General features: G+C 40.8%; 1 protein-coding gene across 6 annotated transcripts in view; it reads left to right on the top strand.

The window, feature by feature from the left end:
- MTUS1 (microtubule associated scaffold protein 1) overlaps window positions 1-16,803 on the top strand; it is a 129,308-nt gene that overhangs the window by 52,947 nt on the left and 59,558 nt on the right. For 3 of the 6 annotated variants that reach the window (XM_031440245.2, XM_031440241.2, XM_064477503.1), the window contains one exon: window positions 15,393-15,527. In XM_031440245.2, the coding sequence (XP_031296105.1) occupies window positions 15,393-15,527 (135 nt within the window). Of the gene's footprint in view, window positions 1-8,184; window positions 8,585-15,392; window positions 15,528-16,803 lie in introns of those variants that run through there. The other 3 variants (XM_031440244.2, XM_064477504.1, XM_064477505.1) reach the window with 2 other exon arrangements.

Raw genomic sequence — 16,803 nt, 5'->3', positions numbered from 1 at the left:
ACTAGTTTAAATTGTTTTAAATTTTTTTCCCAATTCCCCCTTTAAAAATAACGACATACGGATTTAGATAGAAATAGTAGTCTATTAATGTATTCAGAGAAGAATTAACATTTATGTCCCACTTACTCAAATATTTTATGCCCCTGATTTTTATAATTCTTTCATCATACTAACAGTATTGGACACATGTATTTATAGAAATAGTGTGTGTGCGCATACATGTCTGTGTGCCCAACTACTTTTTGTTACTAAAGCAAAGAAAATCTCTTCTTTCCTGGTACATGGGAAAGCTGTTGCTTTTTGTACAGTATTTTGTAAGCAGATTATCAGGTCTATTTAAATAGCTTCTAGACAACAATACTCTACCACTGGAGCTAAATTTTGTAACATCTGCATGAGTATTAATGAGAGAACTTGGTCCTTTTGAGTTGAGAGTGAACCTGCAGCCATAGTTTCACGTATGTGTAACTTATTTCTCCCATAACTTATTGTTGGTTTCTTTTTTATCCCTTTGGGTAACCTTACTTTAGTTTTATTATAATTCCTAGTTACTGTAGATAATTACTCCGAAGGTCACTTCCTCTATATAGTTGTGTTTAAAGAACCTAAGTTATAATTATATCTGTAAACATACTCTCATTTTTTGTATGTTAACTTCCTATGTTGTTTATTTGGCACACTTTCTTCCTGGCTCTAGTAGTTAATGGCCCTTGGATGCCTTAATAATACTTATTACACTTCATAGAATATATAATAATTTATGTTTTAAATTGCATATATTAATATGTACACTATATATTCAGACTGTCCTCAGCAATCTTCTTTTCATCGTCTAGTTAAAATCCTCATGGCCTCCAGCCCGGCAGGTGCACTAGCCTCCGAAGTTGTCTCCTCTGATTGTAAACTCTTCCCTTGGGTCAGCTCTTCACCCTGGTACCACACGAGCCAGTTCTGATGCAAATGCCCAGAAAGCTGCAGTGCCTCTCCCGCTCCTACTTCCCTCCGCACCCCTCCTCCGACAATTACAGTGTAAAGTTCTCAGCCCGCCATTTAGGGCCATCTTTAACTGGAAACTGTTTAACGCCAGTGATGAACTCTCCACTTCTCCAGCCTCATTTTCTTTTTTCTTCCCCAAGACACCTGTGCTCCTACCGAGCAATGCAAATCACAGAACAAAATATTTTAATATGATGAGATGCAGTGTATTCCCTATTAGTTAATCATTTTTACTGAGAACAGTTGGCAGTGATATTTACAGAGGTGCCAGATGTTTCCAGCACCCTCACCACCTGCAGTTACCTCACTGCATAAGCAACTGCTGAATGCTTGTGTAACACAGCCCCTCATGTGAGCCCATTGCTCAGATATTTGTGAAGAGGATCTGTGTCTTCTGATATAGGTTAGTACAGTGGTCAAGTTCTGTCAACTAATTGAAACATCTTCAAAACCCATAAATTTTTCCAAATGTGAAGAACAGCGAGTCATTTTTTCAATGCTGAATAGCCTTGTGAAAAAAGTATTAAAGCTGAATTCATTCTTGTCTCGTTGAGAGTTCAGAGATGAGAACTTGCTTTGACTGGTAGGCGTTTCTGTGGCTTTGGAAGCCACTTTCGTTACTTAGATCGTGTTTTCTGAGCGGTGTCCCAGGCCTTTCCTTAAGGATGGAGAAGGCCACGCTGGAGCTGAGTGATTCCCGTCCATACTCATGAAGGCTTGGGGAGAGCAGGTCATTTCATGTGAGTGTCAGAACAAAGGAGCACCATTCAGGATTTCATTGTCTGGCTTTAATTTCCAGTCCGAGGACACATACTATTACGGTATCGTGAAGAATTTTCCAGTAGTAGTGGAAATAGCAGTGACTGTTTTCATCATAGCCATATAAAAGCATCAATGAAGACATTGACTTCTTTTTTCTTTCCTAGTAAAATTAAAAGGATTAAAGAATACCTAAGACTTACAGATGCACAGGAATAAAAAAGATGATTAGAATCTACTTACTTTTAATGATCCAATTTATCCATTTTTAGTTTTTTAATCTGCTTTGTCTTGAGCATCTTTCATCTGATCCATTGACTTTAATAATTTCTTTTAGTTTTTATTATAAAAATAGGCTTATTATTAACAAAAAAAATTCACTTGGAAAAGTATGAAGGGAAAATTCCCCTTTCCTGCCCCTTCTCTTCTGCACTGTATTGCATAGGAGGCCCAGAAAATTCTGCTGTTATCCTTCTGGAATTTTTCAGTATATAGATAAGTATAAACTTAAAAGAAATAGGATAATATTAGCATTGTCCTTTTTTTGCCTCTTGATAAATCTTTCTTTTGGATTTTCAGCTTTGTAAGTCATTCCTTAATGATTTTTTGTTATTGAGTAACAGTCTATTTAATCGGATTTTTCGAGGTGGTTTTCCAGGTAAGTTGTTTGATGAAGGTTTGCTTCGAATCCAGTAGACTCTCTGTGTTACTCTCTAAGGCAAAGTGAAAATGTTACCCCTTCCAGACTTTTCCCTAGACAAAAGATGGTTGTAATTACAGAATCAGGACAAATCTGTTGTCTCTCTGCAGGTTGATGCTAACAGCATGAGCTTAAAATAAACCATGAAGGCCAATAGTATCTCTGCAGGTAGATCTTAAACCTTTGCGGTTCACGTGTGGGATAAGATACACAATGTGAAGTGAACCGGTAAGTGTCACCTTTTCAGAGCTGGAAGTCGGAACAGTCCTGTATTGATTTCACTGTTGAAGAATTTGGTATTTAGGCTTCTCAGAGACGCTCAGCCCAGTGTTGCCATACCTTGCTTTTAATGTTGCTTATGATTTGTATGTTTTACTGCTGCTTTATATGAGGTCCAATTGCAGGTCCTCTAGGTCAGCTCTGCTGTCAGGTTAAACATTAGGACTGTTGGTAAAGCAGTGGTACTTTTGCTGCGGCCCCACCGATTTTAGCATTGCACCGTAGGGACAGCTACCTAGCAAGGGGAGGAGTCGAGCTGGCCTCCCGATTCTGGCCCTTCCGGTCCAGGGCACAGTAGAGGGAAAGTTGCCTGCATTCTGGGCCTCTCTGTCACTGGTTCAAGGTGTGTGACCCATGTGCGCCATTTAACCACTTAAGTAGTTTCCTCCTCTGTAAACTGAGGATAGTAATAGTAATGCGCTGTGAGGGTTAGCCTCAGTTTCAGAGGAGCTAATCCGTGGGTGAAGTAGGCACGGTCCTGGGCCCCCAGTGCCCACCAGTCGAGGGTGATGGTAGGAAGAGAGGCTGGGCCTACAACTTGCCTTAGGTGGAAGAGGAGGCCTGGTGGGGGTGACAGTGAGACTTGTGCAGTGGGAGGGGGCAGGTCAGAGAACTGATGGTTGGGCTTGGGGGTAAGTGTGCTCCTGGTGCCAGTCTGTGTGTTGGAACAGGAGAGGGGACAGGGGTGTAGTAATTCCGAGGCACACTGAGAAATGTCTGTAAACCTTCAATGCTTTCAGATACAAAGCTGTGGGACATCCCTTTCTGAAAAATAAGTTAATTTTCCAAACTTGCTGAGCCGTGACTGCGTTGTGTCTGTGGCCCAGAAATTTTCATCTGTTACTTGCACAGCCTTGCTTACTGTTTCCAATGGTTGATGACTCATCAGAATGATTTTGCTGAAGGAGCAACAGTTTGGTAAATTTATATTCTAAAAAATCTGTTTATCTTTCCCTCCAAGAGCAATTAAAACCAGTGGCCAAATATAAATTAAAAAATCAAATGGCTATTTGAATATTTATTATTTGCTAATTACGTAAGAAATGTAAAGAAAAATGTCTCCCTTTAATTAATAGACTGAAAAGTCTGTTAGCAAAGGACGGATAAGCTTATAAAAATTTGGTTAAGTGTTGAATGCTTCAATGTAGATGATGAGAGAAGACATTATCAAAATTTGTCCTTTCACTCTTGGCCTTTAACAAATTTTTTAAATAACTATTACTATCATAACAATTTTACATTTTTTGGCTTTGTTGAGGTATAATTGACAGTTTTAAGGTATTAAATTTTATTTATATACATATACATTGTGAAAGGGTTCCCACCATGCAGTTAATGAACACAGCATCACCTTGCATCTTTATCTTTGGGGTGTGTGTGTGTGAGATCATTGTCCTTCTCCTGTGGCAGTTCAACACAGCGATGACGCTGTGTGTCAGCTGTGGTCACTGTGCCTTCCATTATCCTCAGACCCTATGCGTCTGAGAGCTGGAAGTTGGTACCCTTTTCCAGCCTCTCCCTATTTCCCCCCCACGCAATTCTTGGCCTCAAAAGAAAATTCATTGAGCAAACATTTATTGTCTCACTCCACACTAGACACTTTGCTAGGTCCTCAGGGGTGGAATTGAATCAGGCTCTCCTGTTCTCAGGGACCATAAAGACTAGTCTGAGAGACATACTGAAAACGGGTGCTGTGACAGAAGGAAGTATTGGTCTGAGCGTCAAGGAAGGTGTGGTCCGTTGCACTCAGACTGGAGTGTCCTCGAAGGAAGGGCTTTACAAAGAGTGTGTGATTCCCAACTGTACTTTTCAAACTTAATGTGTATTTAAGTGACCTGGGGATCTTTTTAAAAGGGAGGCTTTGATTCTGTGGGTCTGGGGTGGGGCCGCAAATAAGCAGCAAGGATTTAAAAGAGAATCATCAACTAACCTTGTGTTCACTGGGTGGAGTTTGGGGACCGGAGGAAAGGAGGCATTGCAGTCACAGGGATGAGCACAGCAGAAGACTAGAGTGAAAGGTCTGGGAAAAGTGAAAAGGGGTGTGTGCATGTGTGCACACGCGCTCGTGTCGAGGGGGGGCATGTCGAAGTATAAGGGGATGGAAGTTGGTAGGAATCAACTCTAGGACTGCCTTTTATGTCCTTAAAATTAAATATTAATTAAGAGTGTTGAAAATAATGTCCTCCTGCAGGTCACGGGGGAATCACAGATCTCAGGTTGGGTCATGACCTTAGTTTTCACGTTCACGAGATCAACACGATAGAACGGGAAAGGATGGAAGGGCAGGACGTTAGGATCTAATGCAGTTACTCAGGCAACATGTACGGGAGTGGATAAGGATTTGTAGGATTTGAATTGGGAGGAGGAAGACCTCTTTGGAAAGACATGATGTGCCTGGTGGATCGGAATAGTGCATCCTGGTGTCAGAGAGAAAACGGGGGTGACTGGAGCAGAGCGCACGCGGGTGTGAAAGAACAGTATGGGCTTAGGCTGCAGACAGGGCAGCTCTGTATGCCAGACCTGAGGGGCTTCATTCAGCTCTTTCACTCTATTAAAATGAGAATTGTGTAAGTGAAATAACTGGGACAAAGCAGTGAACATTACTTTTTGGGAAAACTATCCCTTTATGGCACCTTCAGTGACATGTGACACTGTCATTTTCAGCAAAGTACTTTTTCAACTCTTGATAGTCTTCAGTTACATGATCCTAGTAGCCTTGAGAGACTTGGTGCTAGATTATATGGGAATCTGATGGGGGAAAAAGATGACTGCAACGTTTTGAGGCTGGGGAAAAAGGAAAACTTAGTTATGATTAGCATCAGTAGGTAGGAAGTTGTCTAATTGTCCAAGTTGAAATGTTCAACAGGGATTTTAATGTGTAAGTGGCACTGGGATTCGAGAGGAGAAAGCCTCAGGTGAGAATTTGGGATTCATGCATGTAGGGCTGTGGTGAGAGGACAGTCAATAAAATAGGGTCTCCTAGAGAAATGGGGGAAAAGGAAGTTGTGAGCAAAGGCGTGAACTTGGGAAATGTTTGCATTCAGGTAGCAGGTGTGAGCATCCAGATGATGCAGTTCCAGAGATGCCAGAGAACAGGGAGCATACATATATATATATTTAGTCGATTTGTCAATAAGCAGAAACACTTTTGCTGCAAGCAAGAGTTGAGAGTTTGAGGGAAGAACATTTAAGTTTGGCAAATAAGGAGTAAAGATGAAAAGGGAAGATGAAAAAAAAAAGAATGCTAATAATATAGCACCACCTGCTGTTAGGCATTAGGCATTTTAAAATGAAGTTTTTCTCATCAAATTGACTTTTTCTTTCTTCCTATTTCTTTTTTTTTTTTAACGTTCACCTATTTTTTATATGGTAGCCTGGTGTGTGAATGCACTAATTTGTTTACTTTTTAATCAAAAGGATGGGGGAGGTCATATCAAGTTGTTTATTCCTTGATTTCAACTTTGCCAAAAGCTTCTCTCTCGTATGGCTCTTCTGGTCTTTGTCACAGAAGATGTGAGTTAATTACTTCAGGTTATAGAATTATAGGAACCCTTCTTGTGAGATTCAGAATATTCATTTTATATTTTGACTCGCTTGTTAGTGTAGGAATTCAGATTACAAGCTGAAAGCTTTTGGAGTGAATAGCTGTGGAAACCTTTTTTTTTTTTAATTTTAACCCTGAAGGAAAACCTGTATCCTTGAAAACTGCACAGCCGTTTTGGGTGATTTTGCCTAGACTTTTCTTCCTAAATCCAAAGTGTCTTTGAAAAGTTCTGCGCTGCAGAGGACAGGAAGCACCTCCTCTGTTGCCAGCACCCCCAGTGATCTGAGCACTTATGGCAATAACTGTAAGTCAGTCTTATGTCAGACGTTGGGGATTGTTGAAACTGGTTATAAGAGAAGTCCCATGCACTACAAATAATCAGAATTTTTGATTCTGTGATTTAGCGGCAAATATGCAACCTGTTTCTCCCTTGGAATTCCTCTACGTGTTTGGCAGGAAAAAATTCTTTCAGTGACATTCACTTTTGATGAATGTGCTATGTATGAAACACTGAAATATTTATGAGTTAAGGCACTTGGTTTTGTTTTTCTTTTTCTTTTTTTTTTTTCATGAAGGATTCTAAAGTGTACCATTTGATGTGATGCTGTTTTTTTGGTTTGTTTTTTAAGGAAAGAAAGCAATCTAAGGGCTGTTGGAACCCAACTGGAAATCAGGAAAAAAGAAAGAACTTGAGTTTCATTTACTCTGTAAAAGGCTATGTTTTGTAGATGTGTTTTTTTCTATTATACTGTGGATGCTAGGTTCAGGGTATTAGGAGTAATATATTATAACCTGAAGCCTCGTTTTAAGTAATTTAAACAGAATATTTTTGAAGTTTTCAGTTAATGTGAATTCCGTTTTTTGTATAAAATGGGTGAATTAATGAAGTTACCCTTTCATTCAAAAGATGTGTTTGGTCTTAGCATTTATTTGCTCGTTTCCTTTTTCATTTCTTTCACAACATAATTCATGGATTAACTGATTTGAACAATTTTGGAGTGCCTGCTGTAGTTGAGGGATATTAGGTAAAAGAAATGGTCCTTATCTAAGAGGTGGTTGAGGAGAAAGACGGTATTTGCGTGCATAACCAGAATAGCAGATAAGACAGGATCTAAGGGGGGCCCCCTTCTTTCTGGGTTAAGGGGAGATCAGTTTCTTCTTTCTGGTGAGGGGACAGTGACAAAATGGAGTCATGGTTATTAAACCTTCCGGTTGTGGCACACTGTGTAGGATTACCATACAGTCTTTCCTTTTTTCCCTCTCAAATAACTCTGTTACCCTGATTTTATATGTGCTGTAATTGTGGCTCAGAGAGGTTGTCACTGGTCCAAGGGTGCCCAGCCAGCAGGTGACAGAACTGAGAATGTTTCTGTGGAGGGTGAGGCGTTGAATCGATGAGCACGTTTCCCAGAGGGCACTTAGCGACAGTAGCTGGTCTCCTGGGATAGTAAGTAGCTGAATACCGGGAATCCAGGAACGCTGAAATAAGTCACTTAAAATTCAGCGGCACAATTATCTGCTGCTTATTTGAGTTTTGAGGTTGTGGCAGAAGATCAGAAGGGTTTGCATGTAACCCACGATGCCCTTTGCATCTGAAAAGGTAGTTCCCATGTGATTTATTTTAAGGTCCTTGCACTTGCTGCTTTCTCCATTCATAATATGAATTTCTACCGAAGCAGAAGCCCCACTGTGCTCTCAGAGGGCCGGTGGCGTTGGGACCGGTGACCCTGGCGGGAGGCACGTTCGCTGGGGCCGCCGCCCTGCCTTCCCCGTTGACAGCCATGTTGACGTGGCCACCGTCTCAGGACCCGCTGACACCGAGGAGGGTGTGAAATGCTTTTGTCAGTCCCTTTTTGTCTTCGAACAAAGGAGTTTCCCGTTTACCCACAGAGCCTGTCCAGTGGCTGTGTGTCCCTGTCGCAGATTAAGCATTCAAATCAAGGAGTGTCTTTCTTAGTTTGATTTGCTGGCTGGTTTAATCTGTTTTGTGGAGTGCCTTGGAGCTTACGGGGTTTTTTTTCTTCCTCCATTCCAATTCACCCAGAGCAAGCATGAGGGATAGGAGGGTGAACATGGCTGCAGTTTTTCCTGCTTAAGCTTGCTTTGATCCTTTTAAATGACTATACCAGGAGGATTTCGCAGTTGTACAGAAACGGATACTTCTTCAAAAATATTTATCAACTCCACGCTCACCCCGCCGGCTGGCTCTGAGAGGCACTATGACGCTACCTTACTGACACTGCTGCTCCTGGGATCCTACAGCCTTTGCATAGCTCCTTTGTTAGCCACGTTTACTGGGAAAAGAAGTAGGTCGACGATTTCTGGTTTGATTTTCTTTGTAAGCATGCTTAAATTTTACTCAATAAATTGGTTTAGTGTCTCTTGATATTTTTGTAACTTGTAGTTTGTTAATTGTAGTATTTCTGGGGCATATTTATATTTACATTGTAAATGATTCTATATAGAACCAATTTATTGTATGCATTAGGTGTTTTGGGAATCTGACTAAATGCATTTCAGCATCATTGTCGATGTTCTTGGCACATGAAATTATTTTATCGAAGACCAACTAGTTAATAGTCTCATTTCTAATTAAATAACTGGTAGTTTTTTGTGTATGTATGAGTTAATTGTACAAGTACAGAAAAATACTTCCCTGGAAGTAAAGTGAAAACATCACATTTTAAATTATTTTACTCATTATGTTTTATCCGAAAATACTAAAAGTGCACTTTTTTTAAAGATTACCTTAAAACATGGGAAAAAATCATTTTGTGCTGAAATGTTCCTATTTCTGGTAATGAGGGGTCATGTTAGGAAATAACTTAAGTCTTTTGACCAGTGTTTTGAATTCATATCGAGTGAAACATTTGAGCCCTTCTAAAGAATGCTCTCTTGTTTGGTCTGCTCATGTCTTTGTGATGTGCTGCTGTAATATAGTGGCATCATTTAGGAACTTCTGAGATTGCATAGTGCTGTTGTAAAATTAGCATCTGGTTCTCTGCACTTAGGGATCCTACAGTAATAACATCACTGTTTTAAAGTGACTGAATCAAGACGGATAAGTCAATAACTCTTTCTTATTTGGGGGTTTTAGCAGGTTCTTTGTGTGTGTTCTTTTAAGCGTAGAAAAATTTAAAGTTACAGTATTGATTTTCTTTTGGATATTAGCACGAAACATTGTACAGTTGTTCCTGTATCAAATGTGCTCATTTTTAGAGGTTAAACGTTATAAGCTCTTCCACATTCAGATAGCCCAAGTCCAGTTTTTACGATCACTGGATAAAATAAGTTGTATATGGTAGGTCTCGGAAAGAATTGAAGGTTTGAGGACCTTTGTGTCCGTGGAGAGGGAAGTCCCAGGAGAGCTTGTAATTTTGCCACATTAGCAAGTAGGAAGTCCACGGGCTTCCTTCTACCAGTGTAGCCACAAAAACATGTTAAACACATTTAGTTTTGAGAGACAGATGGTGAGGGGAAGTGTGAGAGGTGCCTCCCAAAGCTATGGGCACTATCTTTGAAATAGGAGAGCAGGCGATGTTAACTAAAGAAACAAGAGCATCTTTCTTTTTTTTTTTTTTTTTTTTTTTTCTTAATTGAAATATAGCTGATTTACAATGTTGTGTTAGTTTCAGGTGTACAGCAGAGTGACTCATGTGTGTGTGTGTATATATTCTTTTTCAAATTCTCTTCCATTATAGGTTATTATAAGATATTATATATAGTTCCCTGTGCTATGCAGTAGGTTCTTGTTATTTATTTTGTATTTAGTGGTGTGTATCTGTTAATCCCAAACTCCTAATGTATCCCTTTCCTCTTTGGTAACCATAAGTTTATTTTTTTATGTCTGTGAGTCTGTTTCTGTTTTGTAAATAAGCTCATTTGTATCATTTTTTTAGATTCTATATGTAAGTGATATATGAGATTTGTCTTTCTCTGTCTGACTTCACTTAGTATGATCATTTCTAGGTCCATCCATGTTGCTGTAAGTGGTATGACATCATTCTTTTTTATGGCCGAGTAGTATTCCATTGTGTGTATATGCACCACGTGTTCTGTCAGGAACAGAGCATTCTCTGCCTTCACCTTCATGGCCAGCTCTGATGAAGACAGTGTGATACGTAGAAAAGGACATTCCACTCATCCTAGCGTTATTACAAACTCATAGAAGTTGGACAATCTTACACTCTTAGCCTCAGTGTTCTCACCTGATGAATGGGGAGGAAGGCCTCAATCATCTTCAAAATCTTTACAGCAGCAGATGTTCCTGACCACTTTTATTTTCTTCACAAAGAGATAGTAAAATGGTGCCTAACAGTTTGGAAGGAGGGTGTTTTGAGTTGCTGAAGTGATGAAGCTGACAGGGAGAAGGAAAAACCTTACTCACTCCCAGTCTCAGCCTTATTGCAGGACGGCAAGTGGGTATTGTCTCATCTGCCAACACTGGCCAGTTGGTGAGACTCACCCGGAGCACAGTGTTGAAAGTTTTTCCGGCTGATTCCAGGTTCAGAGCAAAAGTGTGTACTTGACTAGTGATGCCTGTCGGGGATATGGAGTGGGTGAGAGACAGGCAGTATGTGCTCCGACCCCGTGCTACAGGACAGGCTTAACACTCATGCACATCTGAATGGAATACTTAATAAGACAATACTGCTATCCAGACTGGTATTCATTTTATTTTCATTCATTGAATGCTTTTGTAGGCTATAAATGAGACATTCTTGTTACTACAAAGCCGGGTAATTTTGCTTTTGGAACTTGAAGGCTTCGACTTGAGTGGTTTGATTTCAGGCCAGATGGGCAGATGATTTGGCAGCATCTGATCAACCGAGCCACCAAAAATTCAAGAAATGAGCAGAAGGTTGGCTCTGTGTGTAATACGTATTTTAATAAACAAAACAAAAACTCATGTTAATGAGATGCTAGAATGAAATGTTAGTTTGCAAATAAAAGTGGGAACAACCCGAAGCCTTTCTCCAACAGGGAAGTCTTTCCTTCTGCTTGGGCTGCAGTGGGAATCTCTTCGCTTTCTCCTTAGACTCAGGCATCGCTCTTTCTCCCTCTCTCTCTTATTTCACGCGAACCACGTTTTGACCACGTGGAAGTGAAAAATAAGGATTCCAGAGCATCTGTTATACCGACATAACTGAGACAGCTAGGACTGAGGATGACGACAGCACAGGGCCGATCTTAACACCGTGTATTAGAGCTGGCTGAGACGTGGGTGACCACGTCAGTTCCACACATCAACTATAGACCGACTGTCACTGACTAGTTGTGGCCGCTGGAGTGCTGTATTTAGCAGAATTCTAGGCATGCATTTGGCCTCAGTGGGACCGAGTACCGTAATCAGTTAGTGGCCCCATGACAGTGAATGCCCTGCTTGCATACGGCCTGTTCACACCCACTCACCCCTAGAGAGAAGAAGTGGTCCGGCACAGCCAGGCGGTGGCCCCGTCAGGGCCAGAACTCAGATATTACAGATGCCAGTCCATTCCCTGAAACTAATGTGCCTCTCTTATTGTGTTGGAACTTGTGCCACTGAAGAGTTTATCATTTGAATATAGTGACTCTGGACAAGAGAAAATTTAGATACCACCTGGACCCCAGCCAGGTACCGTGCCAGGAGCTGAAATCGAGGGCAGGAGAAATACTCAAAGGGCATCATGCCCACAGAGAGGTACACCCTTCAAGTTGGGGTTCACTAGAGGGCAATAGGCCAGCTCAGAGCATTCAGAGACTTGAGAGAAAGATGTGTCAGTGTTGGTCATGAAAGTGTGTGCCGCTTTGCAGTTTGTCCCCACCGTTAGTAAAGTGGAGAGGAGTGAGGGTGGGGTGTGTGTGTGGTTGATGATCAGAGAGTGTGTGTGTGAGTGTGTGCATATGTATGTGTATGTATATACGTATATATGTCACATATAAATGTAAATGTGTGTGTGTTTGTACCTGCGTCACACTCAGAAGTTCTTTTCTTGAAATACGGATCTTTGACCCTCGCGTGTTACGGATTGATGCTAGATCTGGTGCTAACAAGATTGGGTGTGAAGACTGGCAGCGAGACACTTTGTTTCCAGGACAACACCTCCTGTTTTCCGTGTGACAGAGCCAACAAGACAGGAGTATTGTGCCTTGTGAGAAATGTGTCTTTTGCTTTAGTGAGACATCTTTTTACTGAGTTCTTTGGAAACTGAAGCTCTTTGTGTTCAAAGCTTAGAGATGAAAAGTGTGAATTTAGGATCATATAAATTTTTAATAGAGCTGAAAGTTAAACTCATTTCATTTTTTTAAAAAATCTGAATAAGTGACATTTGCTGCTGAATATACTTTGTAAAATGTGTCAAGAAAAGTGAGACTCAAATCCAGATTGTTGTAGTACATGGTTAAGACTAATAACATTATTTACTTCCTTTCTTGGATTTTTGACTTAGCAAAAGTTAAAATGTTGATTGAAACCTAATATCCATTTTATAGGAAAATATTTTTAAAAAATATGCTCTATGAAATTTTGGTTTTGTTTTTTTTAAGACTATGAATTAATTCCCCATTTGTTCTTTAAAAAGTTACATTGCATTTTATAGTAGTGGTATCTTCTGTTTTTATCATTTACATTAGTTCCCTGTCAGCCTTGGAAAAACCAAGCCTCCAGGTTCTGTGGAAGGAGGGAATTGAAAAGAAAGAGATTGACAGAAAGTGTTCAGTGGAGGGAAGGCTCTGTGTTGATCTGACCTAATGTTGGAAGTGTTATCTGGGCACAGGAAGATCAAACAGATGGCCCATTGTAGCGGGACTTGACACAGATCAGGGGAGAGTGACAGCTTGTCTTTACAAGGTCTGAATGTGACGTCTGTTAGCGCTGTTGCAGGAGCTGGGATCGTTTAGCCTAGTGACACATTTCTAGCTGTCTTCAAATTCATAAATATTTGTAAATGAGGTTGACATCTCACTTCTTTCTATGAATCTAGAAGGAAGGATTGAGGTTGGTAATAAAGAAATGCGTGATTTTAAGTGTTGAATATTAGAATAGAATTGGATGGTTAGAATTGGGTGTTGAAGATTTATATAGAATCAAGCAATAAAAAATCCAATCTGGGTCACTGGAGGGGAAATTAAGGTTGGAGACCAGATAGTGGATGAATGAATGAACCTCCAGATGTCCCTTCTGGCCTAGGGACTATATGGTGACATACACATGCCTGTAGTTTGTGTGGTTTGCAAGAGGAGATGGGTAAAAAGATTAACTTTTATGGGAACAGAGAACCATAAGACTTTCAAAGTATTTTTTGTTTGGATTTCTTCTCCCCGCTGAGATTCAGAGAGAAGAGGACGAAGTGTGGTGCCTGCATTCTTGAGCATGGCATGGAACACGTGAATCCCTTAGGAAGAGCCAAGCAGTGCTGTTAAAATTCCTGGCAAGAGCTCAGCTTCTGGATAGTGTATTTTTTTCAAAGGTTATTCAGTGATGGAGAACGAAAAGGAAAAGTGTAAATTTGGGATGTTTTGTTAAGGAAATACTGACGTCTTTCCCTTTAATTAAGTCATTGCTACTGATCTCCTCGCCCCCTCTATTTGTTACCACTTAATAAAATTAGAAACAGCTTTTTAGGTGTTTATCTTAACATGCTAGTACTATTTTTTTTCAAACCTTTCCTTTAAAATTTTTGATACTTCATGAGATTTTAAAATGTAGATCCCCTCAGCTGAACACAGCACAATAAAGGATGGTGATAGTGGCTGTATTCCTGAAGTAGCCCAAAGTCCACTGAGCCGTACGTGCCACAGCTGACGTGCACTATGTCAAAGGACCTCCGTATGGAGCAGACACGCATGAAGCAAAAACAGAGTGTGAACATGCATCCTCATTCTAATTCAGGGTGCAGGGAACAGGCCCTGCCCTTTATTTTCCCTTCGCCTTTCCCCCGGCCCCATACAAATCTTAAGGATACGGTAGAAGGTTTGAATTATTTTCTTAATCCAGTGAAAAGCCATAAACGTGAAGAGGAAACTCATAATTTTGGAAGAACTTACATATAAATATAGTTTACACAGTTGTCTCACACAGCTGAAAGATAGTTTTTTTTCTGATGCCAAGGGCTTTGGGTCATTATTGGGCAAAAGAAGAAATAAGAGTATGTGAGACATGGACTTTAGGCTGGGTCATAAATGCTTCTCTGTGGTTTCAGATTTGGGTTCTGATAGGAAATCAGCAAGTTAGAAATTATCACAGATTTTTACAGCTGTGTTTTTTATTTCAAGATGTCACTGTCTTCCCCTGTGCTAAGACTGTCTTTAGAGTCCCCAGTGGAGGAACAGAAGCAAAGTCAGAAACAGTAGCAAAATCAAAGATGCCCTTTCTAGGACTCACTGACATGTTATACCTGAAGTATAGTATTTGCTCAATTAATTCTCCCCTCTCACTTTCGCTGGGAGATGTTCCCAGGAAGTGGTGCAGGTCTGCTGCTGTGGGGGCCTGGTAGCCCAGTTACCTGGAGTGGACTCAGTCACATCACAGCCCAGGCACAGTCGGTTAGCATCAGACTTTCTCCCAAAGTCTTTTCGTCAGCAATTCTTTTAGTGCCTGGAAACTAAAAGAGCTGACCCCCATGTGAGTGAGAGAGGAAAGATTTATATGTCATATGAAAGATGGTTTTTATTACTTTGGTGGAATTCCTTTTTATGCGTTAGCTTTCCGGCTTCTGCACCTTGGTTCCAGGGCAGATGTTGGCGTTTCTGCTTCTTGCTGCAGCAGAGAGGGTCAGAACCTAAGCTCCTCTCTACAACTACCCAGGAGTTTGCACCTTACCATCTCCCCTTGGGTCCACAGGGGATGGGTCTAGGACCCCCACAGGTACTAGAATATCTCCCAGCTTTTACCTGGGATGAAAGCTGACCTGGACAAGAGGCATAAATGTAGGCTGTGCTGGGATGTGGGGTCACCCCGGTTATGGTTTTCCCTGAATCCCTGACTCTCGGTCTTTGTATTCCCAGCATCCAGTAACGACTGGCCATTGTAGGTGCTTACTGAGCACGTGTGGATTCAAGGAGGAAAGACAGATCATGGAAGATTCATATTGTGTTTGTCTGCAAAATAAAATGTACTTTTCTGTTGTGTTTCAGCAGGTAATGCTGCTATCGTCAAGTATGAGGAAAAACCTCCAAAAGCAGCATTTCAGAATGGTTCATCAGGAGCCTTATATTTGAAGCCCTTGGTACCCAGAGCTCATGCACACTTACTGAAGACTCCTCCAAAAGGTATGGACCTCACTGGGGAAGGAGGAAGGAAGACAAGACTTTTTAAATCCTTGGCTGGGACAAAGTTAAATTTTGACAATTAGGTTCATGGCATATTGAACGTTTATTTACAAAAGTGTTGGATAAAAACAAAATACATTTTTACACGGAGGGAGTTATTTTGGTTCTGAGATTCCGTAGGTTCTTTAGCTAAAACTTAATGCATACAAATCAGCAGATAGAGCAAAGGCATAAGGTGAAAGTAAGTAAGACTTCTAGAGGTAAGTCATGCTAAGGTGGTGATCTAGAGACAGGAGGCAGAAATGTGTGGTTTACTTTGCACCTTTGGTCCAACCATGTTCTTTTTTCCCCTCCTGTTCTTTGTCTCTTGTCTGTATCACTCACGCTGTGATCGCTGAAGCTATGAAGGTTAACTTTCAGGTCTACAGCACATGTGGTGTACACTTCGTGTGGGATGTTTCCAAGCAGCTTTATCACAGTGGGTCTGAAGCACGTTAGGAGCTGGTGCTTAGTGAGCTGAAAGATGGCTTAACTGAAAGAGTGATTGTGAATGAGAGGCCTTACCTCTAATACGTGACCCCTGTTTATGTGAGTGTTTGAAAAGCGCAGAGACACGGAATCCTCCTTCATCCCATCAGCCGTGAATAACTGTCACACTTCCTCCTTTTCTCTCTCTCTGCGTGTATAAGGTTTTGCTTTGGTTTCAAGAAAACTCAGGGCATAGCATGTACACTCCCTTGTGTCTTGCTTTTTATTAATTGACTAGTACGTCACGAGAGCTTCTGCATTTTGAATGGCCGTGAAGTCGTCTTCCTGTTTTCCAGTTCCTTGGTTCCTGGGCAGTTTCTTGACTTTCACTGTGTCACGTGATAACTGAGACGAACATTTGTGAACATGAACATTGTTCATTGCTTCAGATTCTAGTTGCTTCCATGGGATATCCCTAAAAGAGCAATTGCGGGGTCAAACTGTATGAATCTTTGTGAAATTGTTATCACATGTTACTAAATAACTTTCCGGAAAGGTGTTAGTCTCTCAAAGTGGTGTGTCTGTTGCTCTGCGTCCTTGTCAACCCTTGTGTGTGTGTGTTTGAGACACACATGTATGTAAAAAAAAAAAATCACATGGTAACCTGAGGTTAATTACTCAGTGAATGTTTATCAACACTTTTGCCTTTCTACTCAATTCAGGAAAAAAACAGGCATAGACACTGGCCAAAAATATTCTTCCATATGCCTGCAGGTTCTCATCTGCCCAGGGTCTTAAGTTTCTGACC

Source organism: Camelus dromedarius, chromosome 22 (genome assembly GCF_036321535.1).
Source record: "Camelus dromedarius isolate mCamDro1 chromosome 22, mCamDro1.pat, whole genome shotgun sequence".
Classification (NCBI taxonomy): Eukaryota; Metazoa; Chordata; class Mammalia; order Artiodactyla; family Camelidae; genus Camelus; species Camelus dromedarius.
This window is presented reverse-complemented; position numbering and strand designations above follow the sequence as displayed.